This window comes from Limanda limanda, chromosome 1 (assembly GCF_963576545.1).
Source record: "Limanda limanda chromosome 1, fLimLim1.1, whole genome shotgun sequence".
Taxonomy (NCBI): domain Eukaryota; kingdom Metazoa; phylum Chordata; class Actinopteri; order Pleuronectiformes; family Pleuronectidae; genus Limanda; species Limanda limanda.
Window position 1 is genome coordinate 4,441,489 of NC_083636.1, and position 12,622 is coordinate 4,454,110.

At 40.5% G+C, this 12,622-nt stretch overlaps 2 protein-coding genes across 2 annotated transcripts; both read right to left on the bottom strand.

Moving 5' to 3' along the window:
- Window positions 1-1,465: 1,465 nt before the first annotated feature.
- LOC133023696 (zinc finger and SCAN domain-containing protein 12-like) lies at window positions 1,466-5,432 on the bottom strand. Its single transcript, XM_061090793.1, has 2 exons — window positions 5,090-5,432; window positions 1,466-2,822 (listed from the first exon to the last, which is right to left on the bottom strand). Exons 1-2 carry the CDS (start codon window positions 5,421-5,423, stop codon window positions 1,909-1,911), a joined length of 1,248 nt encoding a protein of 415 aa, XP_060946776.1. The 5' UTR covers window positions 5,424-5,432; the 3' UTR covers window positions 1,466-1,908.
- Window positions 5,433-11,214: 5,782 nt separating this feature from the next.
- LOC133023592 (oocyte zinc finger protein XlCOF19-like) lies at window positions 11,215-12,128 on the bottom strand. Its single transcript, XM_061090699.1, has one exon. The coding sequence runs from the start codon at window positions 12,029-12,031 to the stop codon at window positions 11,345-11,347; it is 687 nt and encodes a 228-aa protein (XP_060946682.1). The 5' UTR covers window positions 12,032-12,128; the 3' UTR covers window positions 11,215-11,344.
- Window positions 12,129-12,622: the final 494 nt, after the last annotated feature.

The window sequence follows — 12,622 nt, forward strand, 5'->3', positions numbered from 1 at the left end:
GGAATATTCAAAGTTGGAAACTTTCCATGGGAATTAACGGGAATTAACGGGAATATATGGGAATTAACGGGAATAAACTGGAAATGTTGTGAGTAATTTATACTAACTGTGTTTACCTTGTCATATACAGACATAAATTTAAACATTTTGTTTTGTCATACGCTGATTTGAGCCCTGAGGAAACTTTGGGCACTTGACTATATGCTTCTGCATCTTTGTGGCATTCTTAACATAGTTCTTTGCACAGTATTTGCAAATGTACACAGCCTTTCCTTCTACATTGGATGGGGTGAAATGTCTCCACACATGAGATAGTGCACGTGGCATTGTTCTGTAGAATGAGATGAGAAAAAAGTTTGTAAAAAAACACTAATGCAATGCCAGAGATATAAATAGTTAGCCAAACAATTGGAATCGTCTCTACTCATATTTTACAATTGATGGATAAATGAATGGAAATAGGCTAGATGAACAGATGAACAATCCTCAATCAGCATGCTAATACATTTTCCCCAGTAATATCATTGAAACTTACCTGACAAGTCCTGCACACAACAGCAGGCCTCAATAGTGCTGTAGTGTGCAGGATGCTGGGAATTATCCCAGCAGTAATGATGGAAGAATGCACAGTTGAGGGTTGAAATTCAACGTGCAGCGTGTGCTGCTTTCCATCCATCTTAAAAATAGAGTTTTGAATGATGTTTTTATTGCTCAGCGTCTAATTTGCGTAGTTTTTTTTTCTTCAAAATTCCCAAAATTCCCGAGCTTAACTTCCCATGGAAATTTACCGGAAACTTTTCGCCCCTTTGCAACCCTAGATCAGATCAACTTCAAATTGACATGAAGACAAAAACAATTAAACATTAAAATTACAATTTCTACCATTTCTAGGACTGCAAAGCAGCACTGAAATTTTAAAGAGTGGCATGTGTTTTGCTCACTGTGGCAAGGATACACGCTTCACTTCCTGCGTCCGTCAGGTGATTAATTGCTCATTCGATTAAATATGTTTGTTTTGAATCACTGCCCTATGATCTATGGTGCTTTATATAGATCTGTGATCTACTGACTCCAGTATCACACAGATCGGCCAACGGACCCAAACCATCCCAGTACAAACACAAGCACATGAAAATAATTATCTTAAATTTGGGGACATCACAGCTGTCTCTGAATTTAACAGTCCCGCTGTTTGTCATTTACCATCATTCATGTCAACGAGGGCTCCTCCGTCATCGCTGCTCCACTGTCTGTGTGTGTGTGTAATGCTGCATTATGTCAAATATTCTGACCTGAAATTGCCCAGTTCAGACTTCACGTCAAACGTAAACAAACTTGTCTGACTGTAAGAAGCTGATTCATTTGTGTCTTGATTAGACAATTCAACTGTAGCCAGTGCAGCCTCCATTCGTACAGAAACAAAGAGGAGGAGGGCAACGACACATTATCTTTTTATTGGACTTTTATTCTTGGAAACACATTCAATACATAAAGGAGAACACACACTGTCATTGAATCTCACCAACCAAGAAACCATTGATTTAAACAAACGTAGTTAATCATATGAACTAGTTTGAAAGACACATTCATACTGTGCAAGGAACACACTTTAACCTTAAACGACAAGGACATTATGAAAAAAAGATAAATTATGTAAAAAAAAAAGTAGAAACAAGACATATAAACACAAATCTTTTGTGTTATTCAAAGAGTTGTATTTTCTAGGGACATAATAACTGTTAAGTCTATTTAAAACAGTGAACTATGAATATGTATAATATGAATATTTGCTGATAAACCCTAATAACTCTTTTGTTGCAAAGGTTGCAACGTAGTCACTTCTCTCCTTTATGAATCCTCACGTCTCGTACAATAGGACTGAATCTTTAATCTTTTACCACACTCAGGTCAACTGAACGGCTTCTCTCCTGTATGAATCCTCATATGTGAATTTAGATTGCCCCTTGTGGTAAATCTTTTACCACACTCAAGGCAACAAAACGGTTTCTCACCTGTATGAATCCTCACATGTTTATTTAGAGCTCCCCTATGGCTAAATCTTTTACCACACTCAGAGCAGCTGAACGGTTTCTCTCCTGTATGAATCATCATATGTGTATTTAGATGGTTCCTTTGGGTAAAACTTTCACCACACTCAGAGCAGCTGAACGGTTTCTCACCTGTATGAGTCCTCATATGTGTATTTAGATTGCCCCTACGGTTAAATCTTTTACCACACTCAGAGCAGCTAAACGACTTCTCTCCTGTATGAATCCTCATATGTCTATTTAGATCTCCCCTATGGATACATCTTTTACCACACTCAGAGCAGCTAAACAATTTTTTTTCTGTCTTACATCCCATATCACTTAGAGGCTGTTTGTTATTTCTTGTATTTAAACCAGTCTGAGGTTCCCTGGTCTCCATCCAATCATCCTCACTCTCTTCAGTCTCAGAAGAGTCTTCAGTCTTCTCCTCAGGACCTGGTTGTAAACGTCCATCAGGACCTGAGTTCCTGGCTGGTTCTGGTCCTCCACAGTCCACTCTGTTCTCCTTCATCTCACTCGGATGAAGCTTTGACGATTTAAGTTTCTCTTCATCTTCTTCACTCTTCACAGCGACAGGAGTCAATGTGAACTTGATATCAGCCTCCTCCAGTCCTTGAAGCTGCTGTCCATCCTGATTGGTCCACGGTTCCTCCTGTTCCTCTTTAATGTGGGGGGGCTCTGGGTCCTTCTTGTCCACAAAGGGGCTCCACTTCTGCTCCTCAGTGGGAACCTCTTCTTTAATCACCATCAGTTGCTGGACGACTGCAGGACACACTGAAACACAAATACACACGTTTATCATTTTAGAGTTTCCTGAAGTGTTTTGAAAAACTTGTGTTGTGTCGTTTAATGTTGACTGTTGTTATTTTTGAAGGATCACATTCAGGAAGTAGAGATGTTGATGTTGTTTACAGTTGGTTTTACAACGCAGCTTGTAAAGGAAGCAGCATAAAACAAAGGGTTTCTGGTAAAAACATGTTTCATTTTGAGACCAAATAAACCAAGTAGGTCACTAACAGAGGAGAACAGGGCGAGGGGAAGTTAGTTAGTTGGTTAAGCTGCTTTCAGACAAGACCTGTGGGTAAAACTCAGAGAAATGTGTCCCGACTTTCTATTTCAGACAAGAGCAACCAGTGTTGTGCATAAATGAGTTCAAAAGAACGCCTTGATTGAACAGGTACACTTCTATGAGAATGATGACCCGAACACAACTTAATGACAAATAATGAATTTGAACGGTGAACACACTCATATTATCTGAGGTCTAGCTGAAACGTTACATAATGATTTCCTTCTCCTGAGGAGAGACGCTGTCTAAATGGAATGCTTGCACCATGTCGTTGCTCAGTGCCCGTATAATTTCCGCGATGTAGCCCAGTGATTCTCAAACTGTGTGGTCATTTTTGTCAACAGGAAAAATGGATACTTGATTTTTAATTTATTTTTACTACTAGCACTAACTTGAATTTAAATTAATTTTTTTTATTAGCACTTTGCCTGTCCTTGCTTTTAAATAGACAAAAACTTGATTTTTCTTTGGGTCAACAGTACCCTTATATGCAGCAAAGTTTATTAAAAGACATTTTTTTGGAAAGAAGTATCAATCTTTATTGCCTTTATTTTCAGTCATCACATGCCTCAAACAACCTCAAGCTAAATTTAAAAGCTGTTTGCTAAATAAGAGCAATTGAGAATTTGTGTCATTCATAATCCGATTAGTCAATTAATCGTTTCAATAATCGGTGACTAATCGACTATCAGAATAGTCGTTAGTTGCAGCCCTATTGAACACGTACATTTTTATGAGAACGATGAACCGAACACAACTTAAAGACAAATAATGAATTTGAACGGTGAACATACTCATATTATCTGAGGTCTAGCTAAAACGTTACATAATGTTTTCCTTCTCCTGAGGAGAGACGCTGTCTAAATGGAATGCTTGCACCATGTCGTTGCTCAGTGCCCGTATCATTTCCGCGATGAAGCCCAGTGATTCTCAAACTGTGTGGTGCAGCCCACCGGTGCGGCGCGGAGGCATAACAGGAGGGGCGCGCCACCGGGAGGGGGAAATGAGAGGCGGAACTAACATTGTAGCCAAACTAATGTTTTGACGTCCGCATCTCTTTGACAGCGGAGCAGTAAACAAATCGCTCTTTTGCCGTAGCCAGGGGTCGGCAACCCGCGGCTCTGGAAACGCATGCAGCTCTTCAGTCCCTCTGCAGTGGCTCCCTGTGCAGGGTTGTGGATGTCGCGTATATTTTTCGCGAATAGTGAACATTACGAATCAGTTTTCATATGTTGAACGTTAACGAGAGGGAACGTCACGTTAATTTGTGAAATCATCATTGTATCAGGCCAGCATGAAATACCAGCAGCGGGCAACTGTGTGTGCGCGCTCCCACACAACACACACACACATTTATTTTATGAATTTAAATGATAGAATTGAAGGTCTAACCTAATAATTGGTTTCATAGCAAGGCAGAGCACTATGATTTGTTGTGCCTTTTGTTTGCAGGGTATGAATAAATAAGCAGGCAATATTATCAATAATAAAAACAAAATTAAAAATAACATTTCTTTTTGGAATTGATACATATGAAGTACAGTTCAAGGCAAGGGGTAGTGATGGATAAAGTTTTCTTTAAAAAACAGTCTTTCATTCTCACATTCCACCTTTAAACTATGAAATGAACTGAACTATGAACTAGTTCAGAATGTAAATGGTGAACTATGAACGTGAACTACTCATGTTTACTTGTATGAACTGAACTTTGAACTAGTTCATGAGGTGTGAACTTGCACAACACTGTGAGCAACACAGCAGCAGGTTTTCTGCACAGACTGGTTCACAACAGCATCAAATCCTCCTCATTAATCAGGTGAGAGGTGGAGCAGCAGAGAGAGACAGGAAGTGACGTCTTAACTCCGCTGCTCGAGCTGATGCTAGCTAGCGTTAGCAGATCTGATGCTAGCTAACGTTAGCAGACCTGATGCTAGCTAGCGTTAGCATGGTAGCGGTTCCTCTAGGGACTGACCTGCTCTGTGCAGCCGGACTTCGGGCTGCATCACGGCATCGAGCAGCCTCCTCTGGCGGCAGATCTCCCGCTCGGACCGCTCCTCGGACTCTAACAAGGTTTCCTCAAGCCCAGCGAGGATCTGCTCCCCCGCCGCCATTAGCCGCTCGGTGAGCATCGCTCTCAGCTCCGGGACTCGAGCCTTTCCTCCTCCTTCCTCCACCTGCATCAGGAAGTCTTCAGCGGCAGCGAGGATCCGCTCATGTACCGACTCCCGCAGCAGCTGCACGGCGGACATGTTGCTCCTCTCTGAGTCTCTGAGGGGACAAAGACACACAGCGACAGGACCCACCATGCATGCTACACAGTCACAAACGCAGAGCTCTAGCTCCCCCCGGTGGTTGAGATCGGGCTACTGCAGCTGTGGGAGCACATCAGGGGAACACTGAAACAAAATTGGATTCCACTGAGATATCTTCTAACTTATATCTACATTAAAATTTGTTATTATAAATAAAATTGTTGTAGCAACCATTATTTTGTGTTGCTCTAATTGCCTGAAAAGAAAATACAATATAAACCTAGATTTTGCTCAAACAAATAACAAGGGTACTGAACAATTATTGTGAAATGTGTGCAATTATCCTGTTTGTTTGTACACTAGACCTATTGACCAAATGTGATGTTAATATTTTACATCCAGGTCATGTTACTCTGGCTACTTCCAAGCCATTCAAGTCAATGTTAATTGCATAATTAGACAGCTCTCATCAAACATCAGCACAAACTGCCCAGCTTTATTGACACCATCAACAAGCTGTTGCTTGAAGTATGGTGCTAGTCCGAATTTTGTTATGTAACCAGATTTGTCCTTGCCGCAGGTGAACGTCTTGGCGATGTCTGAATCGGGAAACATTTCTTTGAACATTTCTGAAATGCCGTCATTGGACGTGAGGGAGTGGTGTTTTACTGTGGTGTGGAGACACCACAACACTTCCGCGCGCAGCGTAGGTGTGGCTCCCAGCGTCACTCTGAGGTCTGTACAACTTGAAGCGGCGACAACTGATGGAACGTTAGCAACGCTAGCAGCGTTACTAGCTTAAGTTGTCCTATTCGTTGTGGATGGTGTAACAACATTAGCCGAGGAAGGTGTTGCCCAATGCTCGATGGATACCTGCTGTCTGCGTGCCGCAGCGGATTTGTGGCTAGCTCATTGCATGTGCGACCGGAGCGCATTAATCCCCATTGAAGCGATGCTCATCTTCTTCTTGCAGACAGAACAGTACGCCTCCCGGTCATTCCCAGCGATGAGCTTCAGCCAGAGTTTAAACTGCTCGTGTTGCAGCCACGACCCCGCAAATTTACACTTCCCCATTGCAGGAATATAAACAATTTAAAGCACACTATTCGCAGGTGGCCGTCCTCTACATGGCAGATTAAACGACTCGCGCTCTGAGCCCGCTCGAGCCCCGTGTCATTTATCAGCTGAGTTCTGACAATTTAAGAGGAAAAAAAAATTCAGCTAAACAGAGTCATGAATTTGAAAAAGATTCAAGACTTTTTAATACTTTTCAAGGGTCTTGATTTTCCCTAAATTTATATATCAACTTTTAATACTTTTCAAGACCCCACGGATACCCTGTTCACTGTCTGTGTGTGTGAGTGTAATGCTGCGTTCCAGACGACTCGTATGTCAGATATTCTGACCTGAAATTGCTCAGATCCAACTTCACGTCAAACGTAAACAAACTTGTCTGACTGTGAGAAGCTGATTCATTTGTGTCGTGATGAGACAATTCAACTGTAGCCAGTGCAGCCTCTGTTCATACAGAAACAAAGAGGAGGAGGGCGACGACGCCATTATCTTTTTATTAGACGTTCATTCTTGGAAACACATTCAATACATAAAGGAGAACACACACTGTCATTGAATCTCACGAATCAAGAAACCATTGTTTTAAACAAACATATTTAATCATATGAACTAGTTAGAAACAAACAATCATACTGTGCAAGGAACACACTTTAACCTTAAAATGACATGAGATAATGAAAGATAGAGAAATTATGTAGAAATCAGTAGAAACAAGATAAACACAAATCATTTGTGTTATTCAATGAGTTATATTTTCTAGTGATAAAAAACTGTTATGCCTATTTAAAACAGTGAACTATGAATAATTTATAATATGAATATCTGCTCAAAAATCCTAAGAAATCCTATGTTGCAAAGGTTGCAACTGAATCACTTCTCTCCTTTACGAATTCTCACATGTCTCGTACAATAGGACAGAATCTTTAATCTTTTACCACACTCAGATCAACTAAACGTTTTCTCTCCTGCAACTGTAGACAATAAGACAATAAGAAAAGGAGGGATGGGGTCAGAGGAAGAGGAAGAGGAGGAGGAGGAGGAGAGTCAATCAATCAATCAATCAAGTTTTATTTGTATAGCCCACATTCACAAATAACAATTCGTCTCATAGGGCTTTAACATTGTGTGACATCCTCTGTCCTTAACCCTCAACAAGAGTAAGGAAAAACTACTAAAAACCCTTTTCACAGGTAAAAATATGTAGAAACCTCAGAGAGAGCCACATGTGAGGGATCCCTCTCCCAGGACGGACAGAAGTGCAATAGATGTCAAGTGTAAGAAAACATCATCAGGATTTTTAGCAGCATCGATGAGGGTAAACATTTTTCAATAATATGTGTCAGGCAGTCCCGCTGCAATCACAGTCTCTGGCCAGCAGCCAGCAAGAACACGATCCAGCATCAGGATGGGATCCACTACAGTCCACAGTCATTGTCCACCGCCGCCAGTTAGAATCCATTATCAGCTGCCGCCTCGGTCGTGGTCCCTCATCATCCGATGCCAACGCGACAAAGGATCCTCCATTACAACGACGATCAGCTGGCACGATACAGAATCCACCGAACTGGATCCACCATTGCGACCTCTGACGCGCGATCCACAATCATATCCATGGTGCGGCCACAGCTGTGGCCCTGCATCCGCGGGCGCTAAGGCACAGAAACTCCGGGAAAGGGGTCAAGTTAGTAACATGTACTGATCAGATAAGAATTACCTTGATGTGATAAATATGGAGAAAAGGAAGGAGAAGCAGGAAAGAGAAGCTCCGCGTGTCTTGTGTCATAAATTCCCTGTGCGTCTTAGCATCATCAGGGGTTTTTGCCATTTAATCAATTTTGGAACATCGCACTAATTAGCTCTAACTATAAGCTTTATCAAAAAGGAAGGTTTTGAGTCTACTTTTAAACGAACAGAGCGTGTCTGCTTCCCTAACTGAAAGTGAGAGATTATTCCACAGGAGTGGGGCTTGATGGCTAAAAGCTCTGGCTCCTACTCTACTTTTAGAGACTTTAGGGACAACAAGTAAACCTGAGTTCTGGGATCGGAGTGCTCTAGTAGGTTGATATGGAACTAACATCTCTTTAAGGTAAAGAGGTGCCATATCATTAAGGGCCTTGAAGGTGAGGAGGAGAATTTTAAATTCTATTCTAGATTTAACAGGAAGCCAGTGTAGTGATGCTAATACTGGAGAAATGTGCTCTCTTTTCTTAGTTCTCGTCAGGACACGTGCTGCGGCATTTTGGACCAGCTGCAGAGTCTTTAACGACTTGCTGCTGGAGCCTGATAATAGTGAATTACAGTAGTCCAGTCTCGATGTAACAAAGGCGTGGACTAGTTTTTCTGCATCTTTTTGCGAAAGGACATGTCTGATTTTTGAGATATTACGCAAGTGGAAAAACGCGGTCCTAGAAATTACTTTTAAGTGACTATTAAAGGACAAATCAGGATCGAAGATCACTCCCAAGTTCCTGACTGTGTCATTGGAAGCAAGGGCAATGTCATCTAGCGCAGCTATATCATTAGATAATGTATCTCTAAGGTGTTTAGGGCAGAGTATTATAACCTCTGTTTTATCTGAGTTTAATAAGAGAAAATTGTGGGTCATCCAGGTTTTTATGTCCTTGAGACATGCTCGAAGTTTAGTTAATTGATTACTTTGATCAGGTTTTATTGACAAATATAACTGGGTGTCATCCGCATAGCAGTGAAAATTTACCGAGTGTGTCCTGATAATGTTTCCTAGTGGAAGCATATATAATGAGAATAAAATTGGGCCGAGCACAGACCCCTGTGGGACACCATGGTTAACTTTGGTGCATACAGATGACTCATCATTAATTTGTACGAATTGGGAGCGATCAGAAAAATATGATTTAAACCAGTTTAGGGCCGTTCCTTTAATGTTAATTAATTGTTTTAGTCTCTCTAATAAAATTTGATGGTCAATTGTGTCGAATGCTGCACTGAGATCTAACAGAACAAGGACAGACACAAGTCCCTGATCTGAAGCTATTAGAAGGTCATTAGTGACTTTTGCCAGGGCTGTCTCTGTGCTGTGATTGGTTCTAAACCCAGACTGAAAGTCTTCATATATATTATTTTCCTGGAGAAACTCACACAGCTGATTGGCTACAACTTTTTCTAAGATTTTAGATAGGAAGGGGAGATTAGATATTGGCCTGTAATTTGCTAAAACCTCTGGGTCTAGGGTGGGTTTTTTGAGTAGGGGTTTGATTACAGCTATTTTAAAAGACTGTGGTACATAACCTGATGATAATGACAGATTGATTGTGTTAAGTAACGAATTATCTATTAGGGGCAGAATTTCTTTAAGTAATTTAGTTGGAATCGGATCTAAAATACAGGTTGTTGGTTTAGAACCTGAGACTATTTTGGTAAACTGATCACGGGTGATCAGTTTACCAAAATCCAGAAATAAATAATCATTTAGTGAAGGGTAAATGCATATTGTTAAAGTAAATGTGGCAGAAGCACTACAGTAAAATGTTGCATCCACCTGTGATATCTTACATATATCAAAAAAAGTATATTTCAAAAAGGTTTAATTGCTAGTATCTGCAAATTAGAAACAGCTCATGAACTCATAATTAAAATACTCTTTGCATTAGCACATGTTGGTCTATGATTACAGTTGGATTGAGAGTGGAACCAGAGGAGGATGGTCTCATGCAGAAAAATAGGAGGACCCACGATGTATGCTGCACAGTCACAAATGCAGAGCTCTAACGCCCCCTGGGGGTTTCGATCAGGCTACTGCAGCTGTGGGAGCACATCAGGAATCACTTAAACAAAATTGGATTCCACTTAGAGGGTTTGGGCAAAGATGATATCAAAATACAATAATTCGTGATAAATACTATTAATATACTAAATGTCACATTGTTTATTCAAGTTTCTAAGTTTGATCGGTGTGTTATACAAATGCAATAAATCACAATATGGTTCCACATTTTGTATTAACACATATTTAAGGTTATTGCTATTATGTTGTGCATTTAGGAATTTGTGGATGTGTATGAGACAGAGACAAATTTTCAACTATAATGGAATAAAATGGAAAACCAGAAAAACAAGAAAATCTCAAGGGGCATTATGAAAAACACAACAGGAAGCCCGCCATTTTGTCTCTGAATTTAACAATCCTGCTGTTTGACATTTACCATCATTCATGTCAACGAGGGCTCCTCCGTCTTCGCTGCTCCACTGTTCGTGTTTGTGAGTGTAATGCTGCGTTCCAGATGAATCGTATGTCAGATATTCTGACCTGAAATTGCCCAGATTCGACTTTGCGTCAAACGTAAACAAACTTGTCTGACTGTGAGAAGCTTATTCATTTGTGTCGTGATGAGACAATTCAACTGTAGCCAGTGCAGCCTCCATTCGTACAGAAACAAAGAGGAGGAGGGCAACGACGCATTATCTTTTTATTAGACTTTCATTCTTGGAAACACATTCAATACATGAAGGAGAACACACACTGTCATTGAATCTCACCAACCAAGAAACGACAGTTTTAAACAAACATATTGAATCATATGAACTAGTTAGAAACACACATTCATACTGTGCAAGGAACAAACACTTTAACCTTAAAATGAGATATTGGACATTATGAAAAATAGACAAATTATGTAATTCAGTAGAAACAAGATATATAAACAAAAATCTTTCGTGTTATTCAATGAGTTATATTTTCTAGTAACATACAACTTATAAAAGTCTTTTTAAAATAGTGAACTATGAATATGTAAAATATTAATATCTGCTAAACCCTAATAACTCTTTTGTTGCAAAGGCTGCAACTGAGTCATTTATCTCCTTTATGAATCCTCACGTTTCGTACAATAGGACTGAATCTTTAATCTTTTACCACACTCAGATCAACTTAACAGTTTATCTACTGTATGACTCCTCACATGTCTATTTAGACTGCTCCTTTGGGTAAATCTTTTACCACACTCAGAGCAACTGAACGGCTTCTCTCCAGTATGAATCCTCATATGTTTATTTAGTTTGCCCCTTTCTGTAAATCTTTTACCACACTCAGAGCAACTGAACGGCTTCTCTCCTGTATGACTCCTCACATGTCTATTTAGACTGCTCCTTTGGGTAAATATTTTACCACACTCAGAGCAACTGAACGGCTTCTCTCCAGTATGAATCCTCATATGTTTATTTAGTTTGCCCCTTTCTGTAAATCTTTTACCACACTCAGAGCAACTGAACGGCTTCTCTCCTGTATGAATCCTCATATGTGTATTTAGATTGCCCCTATGGCTACATCTTTTACCACACTCAGAGCAACTAAACGTTTTCTCACCTGTATGAATCCTAATATGTGCATTTAGATTGCCCCTTTCGGTAAATCTTTTACCACACTCAGAGCAACTAAACGGCTTCTCTCCTGTATGAGTCCTCATATGTTTATTTAGATGTCCCCTATTGATAAATCTTTTACCACACTCAGAGCAGCTAAACGATTTTTTTTCTGTCTTACATCCCATATCACTTAGAGGCTGTTTGTTATTTCTTCTATTTAATCCTGTCTGAGTTTCCCTGGTCTCCATCCAATCATCCTCACTCTCTTCAGTCTCAGAAGTGTCTTCAGTTTCGTCCTCAGCACCTGGTTGTAAAAGTCCATCAGGACCTGAGTTCCTGGCTGGTTCTAGTGCTCCACAGTCCGCTCTGTTCTCCTTCGTCTCACTCGGATGAAGCTTTGACGATTTAAGTTTCTCTTCATCTTCTTCACTCTTCACAGCGGCAGGAGTTAATGTGAACTTGATATCAGCCTCCTCCAGTCCTTGAAGCTGCTGTCCATCCTGATTGGTCCACGGTTCCTCCTGTTCCTCTTTAATGCGAGAAGGCTTTTGGTCGTTCTTGTCCACAAGGGGGCTCCACTGCTGCTCCTCAGTGGGAACCTCTTCTTTAATCACCATCAGTTGCTGGATGTCTGCAGGACACACTGAAACAGAAATACACACATTTATCATTTCAGAGTTTCCTGAAGAGTTTTGAAAAACTTGTGTTGTGTCGTTTAATGTCGACTGTTGTGATTTTTGAACGATCACATTCAGGAAGTAGAGATGTTGATGTTGTTTACAGTTGGTTTTACAACGCAGCTCGTAAAGGAAGCAGCATAAAACAAAGGGTTTCTGGTA

What these genes read in the sequence shown, in the direction of transcription:
- LOC133023696 (XM_061090793.1), bottom strand. Translation starts at nt 5,423, where the DNA reads ATGGTGGGTCCTGTCGCTGTGTGTCTTTGTCCCCTCAGAGACTCAGAG. An exon ending in AGTCCGGCTGCACAGAGCAG is followed by an intron (nt 2,823 to 5,089) that starts GTCAGTCCCTAG and finishes TTTGTGTTTCAG; the next exon opens with TGTGTCCTGCAGTCGTCCAG.
- LOC133023592 (XM_061090699.1), bottom strand. Translation starts at nt 12,031, where the DNA reads ATGGAGACCAGGGAAACTCAGACAGGATTAAATAGAAGAAATAACAAA.